The 16,114-nt window shown below is 36.0% G+C and overlaps 1 protein-coding gene across 1 annotated transcript in view; it reads right to left on the bottom strand.

Moving 5' to 3' along the window:
* LOC114207438 (fibronectin type III domain containing protein 3C1-like) overlaps window positions 1-16,114 on the bottom strand; it is a 62,519-nt gene that overhangs the window by 26,372 nt on the left and 20,033 nt on the right. The window contains 16 exon segments of the mRNA XM_088028983.1: window positions 3,900-4,049; window positions 5,680-5,793; window positions 5,998-6,101; window positions 6,872-6,977; window positions 7,097-7,215; window positions 7,800-7,868; window positions 8,440-8,578; window positions 8,808-8,894; window positions 10,064-10,238; window positions 10,323-10,444; window positions 10,559-10,612; window positions 11,581-11,773; window positions 12,694-12,836; window positions 13,168-13,220; window positions 13,729-14,667; window positions 15,275-15,569. Of these exon segments, the coding sequence (XP_087885109.1) occupies window positions 3,900-4,049; window positions 5,680-5,793; window positions 5,998-6,101; window positions 6,872-6,977; window positions 7,097-7,215; window positions 7,800-7,868; window positions 8,440-8,578; window positions 8,808-8,894; window positions 10,064-10,238; window positions 10,323-10,444; window positions 10,559-10,612; window positions 11,581-11,773; window positions 12,694-12,836; window positions 13,168-13,220; window positions 13,729-14,667; window positions 15,275-15,569 (2,862 nt within the window).

The following is a 16,114-nucleotide window of genomic DNA, read 5'->3' as shown; positions in this document are numbered from 1 at the left end:
CACTTTTGTTTAACATAGTACTAGAAGCTCTAGCATCAGCAATCAGACAACAAAGAGAAATAAAATGCATTCAAACTGGCAAAGAAGAAAAACTCTCTGTCATTGCAGATGACACATTACTTTATGTGGAAAAACTGAAAGACTCCACCCCCAAATTATTATAATTGATACAGCAGTTCAGCAACGGGGCATGATACAAAATCAATGCACAGAAATCAGTTGCATTTCTATACACTAACAATGTGACTGAAGAAAGAGAAATTAAGGAATTGATTCCATTTATAATAGCACCATAAACCATAAGATACCTAGGACTAAACCTAACCAAAGAGGTGAAAGATCTATACTCTAGCAACTACAAAACACTTATGAAAGAAATTGAGGAAGACACAAAGAGATGGAAAAACATTCCATGCTCATGGGTTGGAAGAATAAACATTGTGAAAATGTCTATGCTGCCCAGAGCAATCTACACTTTCAGTGCAATCCCTATCAAAATACCATCAATAGTTTTCACAGAGCTGGAACAAGCAATCCTAAAATTTGTATGGAACCAGAAAAGACCCCAAATGGCCAGGGAATTGTTGAAAAAGAAAACCAGAACAGGGGGCATCACAATGCCTGACTTCAAGTTATATAACAAAGCTGTGATCATCAGGACAGCATGATATTGGCACAGAAACAGACACATAAATCAATGCAACAGAATAGAGAGCCCAGAAATGGACCCTCAACTCTATGGTCAACTAATCTTTGACAAATCAGGAAAGAATATCCAATGGAAAAAAGACAGTCTCTTCAATAAATGGTGTTGGGAAAATTGGACAGCCACATGCAGAAGAATGAAACTGGACCATTCTCTTACACTATAAACAAAGATAAACTCAAAATGGATGAAAGACCTCAATGTGAGACAGTAATCCATCAAAATCCTAGAGGAGAACATAGGCAATAACTTCTTTGACATTGGCCACAGTGACCTCTTTCAACACATGTCTCTAAAGGCAAGGGAAACAAAAGCAAAAACGAACTTTTGGTACTTTATCAAGATAAAAAGCTTTTGCACAGCAAAGGAAACAGTCAACAAAACTAAGAGACAACTCACGGAATGGGAGAAGATACTGCAAATGACATAGCAGATAAAGGGCTGGTATCCAAGATCTATAAAGAACTTCTCAAACTCAACACCCCAAAAACAATCCAGTCAAAAAACTGGCAGAAGACATGAACAGACACTTCTCCAAAGACATACGAATGACTAACTGACACATGAAAAAATGTTCAACATCACTAGCCATCAGGGAAATACAAATCAAAACCACAATGAGATACCACCTTATACCAGTTAGAATGGCTAAAATTAACAAGACAGGAAACAAGTGTTGGCAAGGATGTGGAGAAAGGGGAACCCTATTATTACACTGTTGCTGGGAATGCAGGCTGGTACAGCCACTCTGGAAAACAGTATGGAGGTTCCTCAAGATGTTAAAAATAGAGCTACCCTATGACCCAGCAACTGCACTACTAGGTATTTACCCCAAAGATACAGACATTGTGAAAAAGGGCACATGCACCCCAATGTTCATATCAGCAGTGTCCACGATAGCCAAACTGTGGAAGGAGCTGAGATGCCCTTCAACAGATGAATGGATAAAGAAGATGTGGTTTATATCTACAGTGGAATATTACTCAGCCATCAGAAAGGATGAATACCCACCATTTGCCTCGACATGGATGGAACTGGAGGGGATTATACTAAGTGAAATAAATCAAGCAGAGAAAGACAATTATCATATGGTTTCACTCATATGTGGAAATACAAGGAATAGGGTAGAGGACCACAGAGGAAGGGAGGGAAAACTGAATGGGAAGAAATCAAGAGAGGGAGACAAAACATGAGAGACTCTGGACTCCAGGAACCAAACTGAGGGTTACAGAAGGGAGGGGGGTGAGGGGATGGGTTAGCCCGGTGATGGGTATTCAGGGGGGCACGTGTGGTGATGAGCACTGGGTGTTATATGCAACTAATGAATCTTTGAACACTACGTGGAAAACTAATGATGTAGTATATGCTAGCTAATTGAACATAATAATAAAAAATAATATTGTATGTCAATTAATCTATACTTAAGTTTAAAAAAATAAACTTCCCATTGGGCTTCACTGACACAGGGTTAAAAGAAGAGTGCTAACTAGCCTGAATCACACCACCTTGGTCAGTCCATTGCTGCTGGGTGAGGGTGGAAGTTGAGTTTGCCAACACTAACCATTCAGGGGAATTAGAGTGCTGCTTCCCACTTCCATCAAAGAGGTGTGGAAGATCATAAGGTCCCTGCTTGGCCATACTGACACCAGTTGGCAGGGGAATGGGAGCAGAGCACTGTCTGATTTTGCCAGGCAGTGAATGGAAGATTAACTCCGTGCTTGGCCCTGCTGGAACTGAAACTACTGGGTAGGGAAACTGGAGCATGTTCCTTGCTTCTGGAGTGGCTTGGATGGTCAGCTTCCCACTCTGCCTGTTGAAATTTCAGGGTTGGGGAAGGGCAGGAATGTGTGTGGTTTTTTAATTGAGATTTCAATTTCATTTGGTGGGAGTATGGTGGGCATTACCTAAGATATTTTCTGTGGTTAGGCTAGCATTTTCCCAGTCATTTTGTTGGCAGGATGTAGGCTTTTCTTGAAGATTTTTTTCCCTGTCTCTGTTGGCAGTTCTGAATTGGAGGCTTCTCCCATATCATTTCTGGGACATGTGTGCGGTGATAACAAAACCCAGGGGGCTCACTACTGTGTTGTTTTTCAATTTGTGAGGTCCTTGGGATCCTTTTCTTTTTACATTTTTCTTTCTTTCCACCATTTATAGTCTAACTATGCTTGTTTGTTGTGTTATGTTCAGAGAGTTTTAGTTGTAAGAAGGAGGACCTGGGAGGTATGGGGATATTCTGTCTTGGCAGGATCACATTCCATTGATTTTAACTTCTCAAATATCTTTCAGCTCCATTAATGTCTTAGCATTCCCATTGTAGCATCCTTAATATTCATAAACTCACCTGTCCTTTGGACAATTGCAGTGGTCTTCTCACAAATATATATTGTCAGAGCATTTTGCCAAAAAAAAAAAAAATAGATACCCAAAATAGTTGACAAAGGATTTAAAAAAAAATTACTTCCAGTGATGAAAGGCAATCTGGGAGATGGAACTTAGATTCTCAGTATTAGGGCTCCTACAATTTGATGGCTTTAGTTGATAGGGACAACATATCAGATCTTTCCAAATTTGGATTGTTTCCCCAAGCCTTAATGTTGTGTGTCTTATAATTCTAGTAGTTCAGAGGAGGAAGAGATCACTTCCAGCTAAGGTTTTCAGGGAAGCATTCATGCAAAAGCTTGGTTTTATGGGACAAGATAGGCAATGAATAAGGTATGAAGAAATGTACAAGGCATACTTGGGGTGGCGGTAGAATAGACTTGTTTGAAATAGTTTCTGAAATTTTTCCTAATTGATGATAATTATCACTTTGAGTGCTTTTTAATTTTACAGATTAAGAAGTCACTGGATTAGAAATTTTGACTCAGTAGGTCTGAGTGAAGGTGCAGGAATCAGTGTTTTAAACAAGCATTTCAGATGATTGTTAAGTTCAAGGTAATTTGGGAAACAGAACTGTAGAAAATATAATGGCCAATCAAGTTGGCATAAAAAGTAGGTTCCAGATTATGTGGGGCTTTAAATGCTAGGTGAAGGAGCTCAGAATGATGTTGCTGAACATGAGAAATATTTAACATTTGGAAGTCTATTAATCCCTTCTAGTCACTACACTGGAAATGGTGTCAGTATTATGGATGTGGATAGTATAGGTTAATAACTGTTGTCTTATTTACATTGGAATAACTGTTGGGATTACCTGAACTCTGCAAAAATATGTAGTTGCAGGAATGAGACCTTTAACTTTATAGCTCAGACAAGGGCCAGTGTAAATCAAGTGCATTGATTCTTCACTTTGTCCCCACTCAAGTCTATATTCAGTGATTTCAGCACCATTACACACAGGAATCTAAAAGATGCAACAAACACAGAAATTTGAGTTCTTTCTATAAATTGTCATTATACTAGATATTGTGGAGAGTTACAACATAATTCTTTCAATATCAAAACTCATAATCTATTAAATGGTATGAGACAATTGTAGAAATAATTAAATATAAGGCAGAATACTATAATTAACATTAAAAGGCTCAAATAAAATTAAGAGAAAGGATTGGCTAATCCCACATATTTGATAAATTCTTATTTTTAATTTGTTAAAAGTATTCTCAAATAGGTTACTTAAAAAAGAGCAAACCTAGATATACTAATGTTGCTTAATATTACTACTGATTAGTGGGTTCAAACACAAATTCCAGTATTCTCTGGATTTTGTACAGTGCTGTAATCAGACTTGTCATTTATTATTATCAAACTAAAGCTTTTGTGTCAATGCTAAAAACCTTCCTCTGCTAGAGTCTGGGAAGAATAGAAGAAAAATTCAAAGATACATAGGTGGCATAATAACTAGGCCAGTTTTTATTTTTTGAGCTTATTTAAATGGGGAGCTATTCACATGGATGCAAAACATTTTTTAAAGCTTCATTATCTCATAGTCACTTTTTTTTAAAGGATTTTATTTATTTATTTGACAGAGAGAGACACAGCGTGAGAGGGAACAGAAGCAGGGGGAGAGGGAGAGGGAGAAGCAGGCTTCCCACCGAGCAGGGAGCCCAATGCGGGGCTTGAAGTTCTATAAATTGATTTAATTTTATTATCTCTTGTTTTGGTTTCAAAAATTAAATTAGTTACCTATTGATCGCCTATTTGGTTTTCCAAATTTATTAATCTCTATAAATATAGAGTCTGAAAAGCAGGATTACCATAGGATTACCATAGTTTTAGCTATTTATTTATTTAAATTTTTAAAAAAGATTTTATTTGTTTATTTGACAGAGAGAAAGAGCGAGCACAAACAGGGGGAGCAGCAGCCAGAGGGAGATGCAGGCTCCCCGCTGAACAAGGGGTTGGACATGGGGCTCAATCTCAGGACCCTGGGATCATGACCTGAGCTGAAGGCAGACGCTTAACTGACTTAGCCACCCAGGTGCCTCTTTTTTTTTTTTAAAGATTTTATTTACTTATTTATTTTAGAGAGCAGGGGGGAGGAGCAGAGGGGGAGGGAAAAGAATCTCAAGCAGACTCTGTGCTGAGCATGGAGCCTGATGCAGGACTTGATCTCAAGACCCTGAGACCATGACCTGAGCCAAAAATGAGTTGGACACTCAATCGACTGAGCCACCCAGGTGCCCCTATTCTTAGCCTTTTTTTTTTTTAAAGATTTTATTTATTTGTGAGAGAGGTAGGCAGAGGGAGAAGCAGGCTCCCTGCTGAGCAAGGAGCTCTATGCGGGTCATGATCATGACCTGAGCCAAAGGCAGACACTTAACTGACTGAGCCATCCAGGCATCCCTAGCCTTAGCCTTCCTAATAGTACTAGTATCAGGTCTTATGTGTGTTCTAGAACCATGGTCCAAGATTTATGGAACCCTAATCTAAACTCTGACTCCTTAGGGAGTTGTAGACTTTAAAAAAAAATACTAAACCAATAGGTGTGCTCTTATATCAACAAAATTAATAAAAATAAATTGATAGCATACCCTCCAACTAACAACAACACAGGTTGGACCCTTGCAGGTTAGCACAGGTATACCACATTGAGAAGGAGGGCTTGGGACTGGTGCAGTTTCACACTTCAATGGATGAGGTTCCAACTACAAATAAACACAAACAAACAAATAAGAAAACACAAAGATGATTGTGCAGGTATGGTCACTTCCCACCCTGACAGGAAGTAGAAGCATATATTCATCCAAAGTGAAATGAACCATGAATGGGTCAACTGAACAATATAACTTCTCCAGCACTATTCACTATTTTAACAAGAAACTGGATTCTTCAGAAATTACTTTACTCACTATGGATCTCACTTTGGAACTAGGGTACCCTCGTTTGTCATCTTGGTTATCTTCTGCCTTATTGACATATGCAGGTGCTTCAGAGTTTTCATTAGGATGATAATCTATAAAAATGTACAGAATAAATTTTAAAAATTTGTGAATAATTTTAGGGGTGGTCCTTTAAAATAATACAAAATAATTTTAGAAGACACAATGTCAAAACACTTAATAAAGTAACAGAATACTCAAATTATATTAATTGGGTCAATTAAATTTTAAATTTAATTTTGACATTTAAAACATTTGTGACAACATGGATGGACCTAGAGGGTATTTACTAGGTGTTGTGAGTCAGAGAGAAATACCATATGATTTCACTTATATGTGGACTCTAAAAAACAAACCAAAGAAACAAAAAAAACAAAAAAAACCCCAGACTCTTAAATATAGAGAACAAACTGGTGGCTGCCAGAGGAGAGGTGGGTGGGGTGATGGGCAAAATAGATAAAGGGGATTAAAAGTTACAAACTTAGCTATAAAATAAATAAGTCATGGAGAGGAAAAGTACAGCATGGGAATATAATCAGTAATATTGTAATAACATTGTATGGTGATAGATGGTGATTATACTTATTGTGGTGAGCACGACTAATGTATAGAATTATTGAATCAATATGTTGTACACCTGAAACTCATATAATATTGAATGTTAATTATACTTCAAAAATTATTGTGATTTCAATTACCAAGTAAGAAATAGTTTTATAAATATTATTTGATTTTGTAGTAAAAAATGCACTTGCTCTGCTTCAGTAACATTAATTAATTAAAATCAGAGGTTACAAAACAAGAAATTTAGGTGAAGTCATTCAAATCATACAAGAAGCCTCACCACATTTGATGTTCGTTTCTTTGGTCTTGGTTTCACCATGCAAAGGTAGAGGATGGCAAGATGCAGGAGAAAGAGTAGGTGTTTGAATAGTCAATATATCTGAAGGCTAAGAGAAATACAAAATACCTTATGATTATATTAAATTCAAATTCAGTTTTTTAAAACACTTAGTAACATAAATAATTTCAATCCTCAATTTAAGCACTTCCCTCTCTGTTTCCTCACCTGGCTTTGGCCTACAGGTGAGGTACAAAAGACTCTCAGTTTATATGTAGTACCAGGTTGCAGGTGATCATATAGAAATTCCTTTGTGGTTCTGCTGTAGATTATGTTCCAGGAATTCTCTGAAGGGATAAAAGCAAATTTATCTAATTTATTTATAGGTAGCTTATAAATTTTATGGGTCCCATTATTATCTCGTGTATATACTAAGAAATAAGCATTTTGGAAACTAACTGTGGCCCAGTTACCTATTTACAACAGTTAAATAATTATATTCCTTATAGAATTAGCCATAAAATAATAAAAGATCAGTAAATAAACATAATTTGCTACTAAAAAATGGAGAAATCCAAGTAAGTCCTGGATTAGTTCATAGTATTGTACCAATGCCAATTTCCTGGTTTTGACAATTGTACTGTGGTTATGTAAGATATTAATTTTAGGAGAAGCTGAGTGAAGGTTATATACAGGAATTCCCTACACTATTTTGACAACTTCTGGATAAGCCTAAAACTATTTCAAAATAAAAACTTTAAAAAAAATGATGCACAGTTGTGATCAGCACCAGGTGTTGTATGGAAGGGTTGAATCACTATATTGTACACCTGAAACTAATAGTACACTGTATGTTAACTAACTGGTATTTAAACAAAAACTTTTTAAAAACCTTATAATTTAACTTTGAAAAAAAATCATGATGTCTTACCATCTGAATTTTCATTAACTTCTAAACTGTAACTTGAAATGTATGTCCCACCATTATCTTTGGGTGGTTCTGAAAAGAGAAATAAAATTAATATTATTCTTGAATAAACTTAAAAGTCTTTCACTGGAACGTTATCTTATAAATTAAAATTTTTATGGAGAAAAAATACAAACATGAAATTTAATAGGGTATTAATATTAGGCATGAAACAAGTAAGATTTTAAAGTTCTTTCGAAGAGACTAAAATGCTAAGTATTTGTACCTTGAAGTAGATTTTGCCAGTTGAGAGGCAAAATGATTTGTGAAAACATAATTTCTTATCAAGCTGGCATTTATCATTGATGTGTCTTTTTAATTGAGGCCTCTATATTAGATATAATCTTACTTGGAATAACTATAATTTTTGAGGGCTCATATAAAATTTAGTAATTTGTTCATGTGTGACTTACTGAGACAGCAATAGAGAACTCAACAGAGAACTATAAAAAATGTCATTTACAACTGAACTCATTTATAAGGTGAAATATTTCAAATGAAAATAAGAGAATATTTTATAAAGCTGAGGGCAATTAGCAGAAGATTTCTTCTCAATAGTTAATATTAAGACAGAAAGGGTACGTTTTAAATACAAAAACATTACCCCATCCAATTTTTACTCTGTGTGCATAGATTTTTCCCTTTATATATGGTGTTTTAGGGGATCCAGGCTTATCTGGATAGGTAGTATATTTTACTTCTCCACTGGGGTTACTCCTTCCTTCCAAATTGTAGGCAAAGATCTGTTTGAGTAAAAGAGAATACCTTGGTTGACCACTGGAAATAAACGTCTGATTTGAAAATGCATAGTTTGTAAATAATATTATAAAGCAGGTTATTTGAAGATTCCTGAGAACTAAATGCAAAATGTTTAATTTCAACCAAAAAAGATACTCATTTTTTTTATCTCCAGTGAAGAGTATAATTTAATATTAAAAATATGATACAAACTTATAAATTATAGCCACATACCCTAAACTTGTATGTAGTAGTTCTCTGAAGATTTCTTATAGTGCATGAGAAGTCTTCTCCATTATATTTAGGTCTAAAACCCAACCCCTGGAAATGAAAGACAATGAATTTAGGACTTAGGCTTGGGTTCAAGTTTCAACTTCAGCTTATTTTTCATCTGGGTGGTCCTGAGCAAGTCCCTTAGTCTCTCTGAACCTTAGTTCCTCCATAAAAAATGGAGACACTTTCTACTTTAAAGGGCTCCCTTTTTCAGGATGTAATGAGATAATGTATATGAAGGCACTTAACATATTTATTACACAGAACTCTTCTTCAATGTTAGTTGCTTTATATAAAAATGTGGTAAAATGTACATAACATAAAATGTACAGCTGCCTTTTAAGTTGAATAACCGATTTAGTATAGACTTGAAAGTTCAGAATGCAATAAAACAGTTTGCCCGCCCACATCAGGAATCCAGGGAGATGAGGAAAGCGTTTGCCCTGGTAGAAGTATGCAGAGGATCTGTGTGACCATGCAAAGTCATCTGGGATAGACCCAAAGTTGAAGAACTAACACACTTCACTGTGTATCTGTTGTGTTGTTATAGCTGCTGCTGCTTTTAGCTAATCTTCCAGGACTTAGGTACCTTCAGAACTCCCTGTACTGGCTTGCCTAACATTGGCTCAGCATTGGTCCCCTCTAGAAAACAGGGACTTGGGAATCATGCGGTTTGATTGAGTAGAAATTAGCTTAATCATAGGGACAAAAAGAGGACAACTGAGAAACAGACTCTTAACTATAGAGAAAAAACTGATGGCTACCAGAAGGGAGGTGGGTAGGGGGATGTGTGAAATAGGTGATGGGGATTAAGGAGGGCACTTGTTGTGATGAGCACTGGGTGTTGTATTTAAGTGTTGAATCACTAAATTGTACACCTGAAACTAATATTACACTGTTAACTAACTGGAATTTATTTATTTATTTATCAGAGAGAGAAAGCACAAGCAGGGGGAGCTGCAGGCAGAGGGAGAAGCAGGCTCCCCGCCGAGCAGGGAGCCCGATGCGGGGCTTGATCCCAGGACCCTGTGATCAGGACCTGAGCTGAAGGCAGACCCTTAACAGACTGAGCCACCCAGGCATCCCAACTAACTGTAATTTAAATGAAAACTTAAAAAAAGAAATTAACTTAAATCTAAAATTTTTCAGTATAAGATGCATGTAAAATGTACCTAAAACTGAAGTTGAAGATTAAAGCATGTGAAAAGAAAACTTACGGATCCTGCTTCTTCCATTTCTAGTACATAAGTAAGACTGTCATTTGGGCTTGTGTTAGTTGGGGCAGACCATTCTAGTGACAAATTACAGACTCCTGCTTCTTTTAGCTTAGGAGGTGGAGGTGTTGGAGGCATAGTTCCTGATGTATGGAAGACTGCTATTTCACTGAAATCACTGAAAAATAAATTAATATGGAAAAGTTATTTTCAGGTTCTTATTAAAGTATAGACTTTTAAATATTGCAATAATTCAATGTACCTCAAGCCAAAGTTATTTTTGGCAGCTAGTCTGAATGAATATTTTGTAGAAGCATTCAGTTTAAGGATCTTGTATTGTTTCATGGTACCCGTATAGCAACTTTTGAAGCCTTCACCTTTGCCCTTAATAATAGATGCAAAATATTAGAATATTATAAAATGCTGCAAGTATAAAAATTCATCATAACATTAATAACCATTTACAAACAAGTGCTTTTAAGAAATAAAATGGTTTACCTCATCCCATTCCAAAAGGAAGCTGTTTATTTTGGAACCATTATCATTGGAACCCTAAATATGTCAGAAAGATAAAAGTATGATGGTCTGTTTTTACACAGTATATGTACATACACACACACTATATAATTAAAGTGATTGAAATTACTGTAAAATTAATCTGCTTACATTTTGTTTTTAAAGCAATCCAGATTTTAAAGTTAAAATGCACTTTTTACAGTCTAGACATACCCAAATTCTTTTATTTTTTTTTATTTTTTCTTTAATTTTTTTTTTAAAGATTTTATTTATTTATTCATGAGAGACAGAGGAGGAGAGAGAGAGAGAGAGAGAGAAGCAGAGGGAGAAGCAGGCTCCCAAGGAGCAGGGAGCCCGATGCGGGACTCGATCCCAGGACCCTGGGATCATGACCCGAGCCGAAGGCAGACGCTCAACCATCTGAGCCACCCAGGCGCCCTAGACATACCCAAATTCTATGTCTTGTTTTGTTTTCCAAATTTTATGTAATAAAGAAAGTTAATAATTAAGAGGTAGATTTATTAGTAACTACAATTATAAATAAATTTAGGTTACAGAAATTGACACTTCAACTTTTACTAATTGAAATTATGATTGACATTTCTCAATTTACTTGATGCTTGATATAGATAGAAGAGAAAGATGATTATGGAAAAACAAAAAGTGCTAGGGAAATAGATCAGATGAGGCATGGATAATTTCATATTTAAAATTCAGGACAAAGTAGAAAGAATGTTTTTTTTTTTAAGATTTTATTTATTTACTTAATTGACAGAGAGAGAAAGAGACAGCATGAGAGGGCACACAAGCACGGGGAGTGGGAGAGGGAGAAGCAGACTTCCGGCCAAGCAGGGAGCCCAATGCAGGGCTCGATCCCAGGACCCTGGGACCATGACCTGAGCCGAAGGCAGATGCTTAACAACTGAGCCACCCAGGTGCCCCAGAAAGAATGTTTTTAAATTAAAAAAAAAATGTTGAGGAGACTTTGGCAGTAAAATACTTACTTTCCACTGTAAATTCAGGCTGCTCTTGGATTGGTTAATTAGTTAGGGTGCAAGTGGAGGGTCTGGTTCACAACCTGGAGTTGTGAAACTAACCACTTCAGACATAGTTCTATGTGCTGAGCTTCTTATGGTTGTAATTCTAAAAAGGTAATGACAATTGTTGTAAGCTTTCAAATATTTATTCTTACATGTACTAAAGAAGATTGTGTATTATAATTCTTAAATTTAAACTTTCTAACTCCTAATTATAAAGGAAGTAAAACTTTACATAATAATTAATTACATTTAAAATTTCACTTTGAGTCTCAGAGTAAAGATGACAAATTCTAGTAAATGAAGTTTAAGATGCATTATGATTTTTAAAGTGCTGTAGAGACAGCTCCAGATCTCTGCCTTATTTCTTGCATAATTGTTTGGTGGGCAAAGGAATTTCTTCTTCCTCACTTGGGATTTCCTTTCTACTGTGCCTCTGTGTGTTCTCTTTCAGATTACATGTCCCCATTCAGTCGAGAAGCTGTTTGTTGAGTGGCTGGGTATGCTCTTGCTGTGTCCTCCACTATATCCTCCCTAGTCCTGGTTCTATCTTTTTATCTTTTTTTTTTCTGGTTGTATCTTCTGAGCACATTCCTAAGCTCATCCTGCTGCTGTCATAGCTCCATCTTATAACTAGCTTCTGTAATGAAATTTCCAGGACAGTCTATCTTAAATCCAGTTGCAATGTAAATACCTCATTTGTGTAGCCTACCATAAAGTGAAACTCCCCCCCTTAAATGACCTAAGTGAATAAATGAGAAGGGAGAATTGGAGGGAACATTTTCTTCCCTGTGTCTAAACTTGTCAAATAGGAAAGCTGTAAACTGAAGAGAATGGACCAGTTCATATTTAAGATCCTTCTCAGCACTAACATACTTATGATTCAATGAATTTCATGGACTGACCTGGCAACCACCCACCATTTATAAAACTATTTTAGTATAAAATTGCATTCAAAGCTTGGAAAAAATTGCAGAAAAAATCTTTAGAACTCAGCCTAGGTATAAGTTGAGGTCTATACATTTAGATAACATATTTGAATTGAATTATGAGAAATGAGAAATGATTAAAGAGACTTACATATATACATTTTTATATTTTCCATTTTTACCACTGTTAGATATTGCCAGTTCAAATGTCACAGGAGATTTGGTGTGATCACATTTCTCAGAACCACGTAGTTTCCATGAAATAATAGCAGATCTTGTTTGAATATCAGAAACCTAAAATAAATAACAAAAATTCAAGTAGGGCATTTAAAAAATATAATCTGTAACTTATGATAATCTTTCCCTAAGTCTTTTTGATGGTAAATACATTGTTCTCCTCATATAGATGCTTAAATACTGTGGTTAAGCAATGCCATTAATATTATCTTTAATAATACCATTCTGAATCTTTATGTACTGAATAGCTAATGGAGATTATGAAATTTTAACCAGGTAAAGACTTCAAATTAAAACTTTACTAGAGAAAAATATCAGTGAACTTGCATATTTTAGAATGAAAAAGTAAATTAAAAGGAATACTTAAATATTCACTTTAGTTACTTACTACAGGTTTCTCAATGCTGAAACAGCATGACTTGCCATGTTCTGTTATGCATTCTAAAAGAAAACACCCCAAAATAAAATATTACATTGGTAAAAACAAGAGAAAGAAGTTAGATGTCTATTATCCAACTACCAATACATCATCATCAGGAGAGCTACTAAAAACCTAGTAGCAATTTTCACTAAAATTTTAAAAGAAGAGAGCAGTCTAAAGTGTATGTTATTAAACAAACTCTAACAAAAGACAGAGTCCCTCGTTTAAATGAAATAATGTGAATTCATTAGGACTATAGAGTAATTTGGGGTATTTCACTGGCAGACAACTAGAAAAGAATTACATGGTGTGCACGTAAGATACATGACACATTTTGCATGAGGATGGTCATTTCTCCATGATTTAAAAAGGCAGCCCAACTGTGGTTTCACTGAGTTTAGATTTAGGGGTACAATGAGGACAAGAGGAGATGGAAACAAAATGGCACTTAAATATTTAAGATGCACTGAGATTCCTAAACATTAGGATGTTTATTCATTGCCAACAAAACCAAACTCCTGACCTTACCTTTTTCTGCAGCATTTGATGATGGGCTATTGCTTTGTTTTCCACCTGGTTTCTTCTTGATGCCTCCACTTCCTGCAGCACTCCATTTCTTTCCCTGACTAGTCTCAACATGAGCACTAGCAGTGTTGGAATTGCTGGCAGCACTGGAAGCACTGAGAGCACCATCAATGGCAGAAGTGCTGGGAGCACTCTCAGAGATGGGAATGTTGGGAGCATGGTCAGAAATGGAAGAGCTTGGAGTGCTGTCAATAGCTGATGGTCTGGGGGTACTGTCAGAAGTGGAAGTACTGGGGACATAATTAGTGCTGGAAGGGTCTGGAACACTATCAGTGGTGGAAGGAAGAACACTGTCTGTGGTGGAAGTACTAGGGGTATGGTCAGTGGAAGAATTGCTGGGAGTATTGTCAGCAATGTGAGTGCTTGGAGGGTTGTCAACAGTGTCAGCAATGTAAATGTCCTGAGCATTGGTCACAGTGTAGGCACATGGAGCTTTGTCCACAGTATAAGTGCTCAAAGTATTTTCGACAGTGTTGGTGCTCAAAGTATTTTCGACAGTGTTGGTGCTCGAAGTATTTTCCACAGTGTAGGTGCATGGAACATTGTCCACAGTGTAAGTGCTTGTAGCATTGTCTACAGTGTAGGTATTTGATGCACTGTCAACAGTGTAGGTGTGTGGAGCATTCTCCACAGTGTCGGTGCTCCTGGTATTGTCAACAGTGTCGGTACTTGGAGCATAGTCCACAGTGTAAGTGTTTGAAGTATCAGGACTACTTGAAAAATCATTGGTTTTATCGACAAGCAAAGAGGTGTTCTTAACTATATAGCTAGTCTTGTGTCCGCCAAGTTGGCCTTCTCTCATTTTTTTCTCCATATGTTCTCCCATGTTAGCAGCCCTTTCATCAGACTGGTTATGATTTCCTCTTCCATGAGCATCCATTTCTAAAAGAGACAATGGAGTACTGCTTAATAATTATAACAATTACATATCTTAAGGTCTTTTTAATCTTTTCTTCAAACCAAAAAAAAAAACCACTGATAAGCCATGTTTTACTTTTAAAATTTTTCCTGTTTTGCTTTAATACAGATATTAGGTATGTATTTTTATAATGTATTGATATGTACAGAAAGAAAAACATGAACAAATACAGATACTGTTTTCCTAGGGAGTAACTCCACTTCCACATTTTAAGGTCCTAAGATGATTGTAATCTTGACCCTTCAGTGTCTTTTATATTCCCACCGTATGGCATTAATAATCAAAACATTCTTTTATAATGTTCCAGTATGATTTTATAGACCCAATCAGTAAAAATAAATATCATAAATCAATGTTATATCCAAGTACAAAAATATATAGAAAATTATGTTTATGAGTATTTTGCCTTAAACACGAACCAGTACTTATTTTCATTAATCCTAATATACATGCATGAAATGCAGTCATTCATGGAAATGTTACTACTTTCTACTTTTTTCACTTAATTTCCCAATGCTCTTAATTTTGACAAACTCAAAATATCTCCTGTTTAAGAAAATTATATGCTACCATGCTGCTCTTGGTATATAAATGTTGCTGGTGGTAGCATTGGTGGTGGTGGCAGCAGTGCCAGTGGTGGTGGCAGCAGTGGCGGTGGCAGCTGCTGTGGCAAAGGCTCTTGGATGTAAGGCAGTGGAAATTCCCCTTGAGCTGGGGGATACATCAGGTGAGGCCCTTGTGGATACACAGGAGAGGACAGGCCAATGAAGTGTGGTACTTGTTGTAGAGGAGCAGGCATGGTTGTATGATAGTCAATTGTCTGAGGCACAATGATAATTTTGCGAATGCCATTTTCTTCCACCACCTAAGTTGGAAGACAGAACCATATAAACATATTAGAATTAATAAAATTTGTCCTTTTTTAAACTAAGTTTTAGATTTATATCCTGTGCTCTTAATTTAGAAAACCTAAAGGATCAAAAAGTAATAACTAAGTGAAACAAGGTCAAGCAGAAGACAATTCTTCCTTGTCTCCATATGTATGGCTTTCAAAAAGGTAATTTTTTGACACTAGATAATATATTGACTTTGTTTAAAACCATAAAGTATAAAAAACTATACATGTAAAATTTCCCTCCTAAATCTTATCTGCTCAGTGCCCCCATTAGATAACTATTGCTCTTAGTTTCTTAGGAATCCTTCCAGAATTGGTCTATATAAGCAAGAATACAGATTCTTATTTTTCCTTTTTATTACATGAAAAGTAGCATTATTTGCACTATTACTATCTGTACCTTGTTTTTTACACTTAGCAAAATATCTTAAAGATCTTTCTATGTCAGTACATAAAACTTCCCCACTTTTTTGCACAGCTGCACTGTACTCCATTATATGGATGTCCTCTATTGT

The sequence above is a fragment of the Eumetopias jubatus genome, unplaced genomic scaffold (assembly GCF_037043125.1).
Source record: "Eumetopias jubatus isolate StellerSeaLion01/CBP00866 unplaced genomic scaffold, mEumJub1_p1.0 scaffold_11, whole genome shotgun sequence".
Taxonomy (NCBI): domain Eukaryota; kingdom Metazoa; phylum Chordata; class Mammalia; order Carnivora; family Otariidae; genus Eumetopias; species Eumetopias jubatus.
Note: the sequence above shows the minus strand (reverse complement) of the source record. Positions and strands in the feature narration are given on the sequence as shown.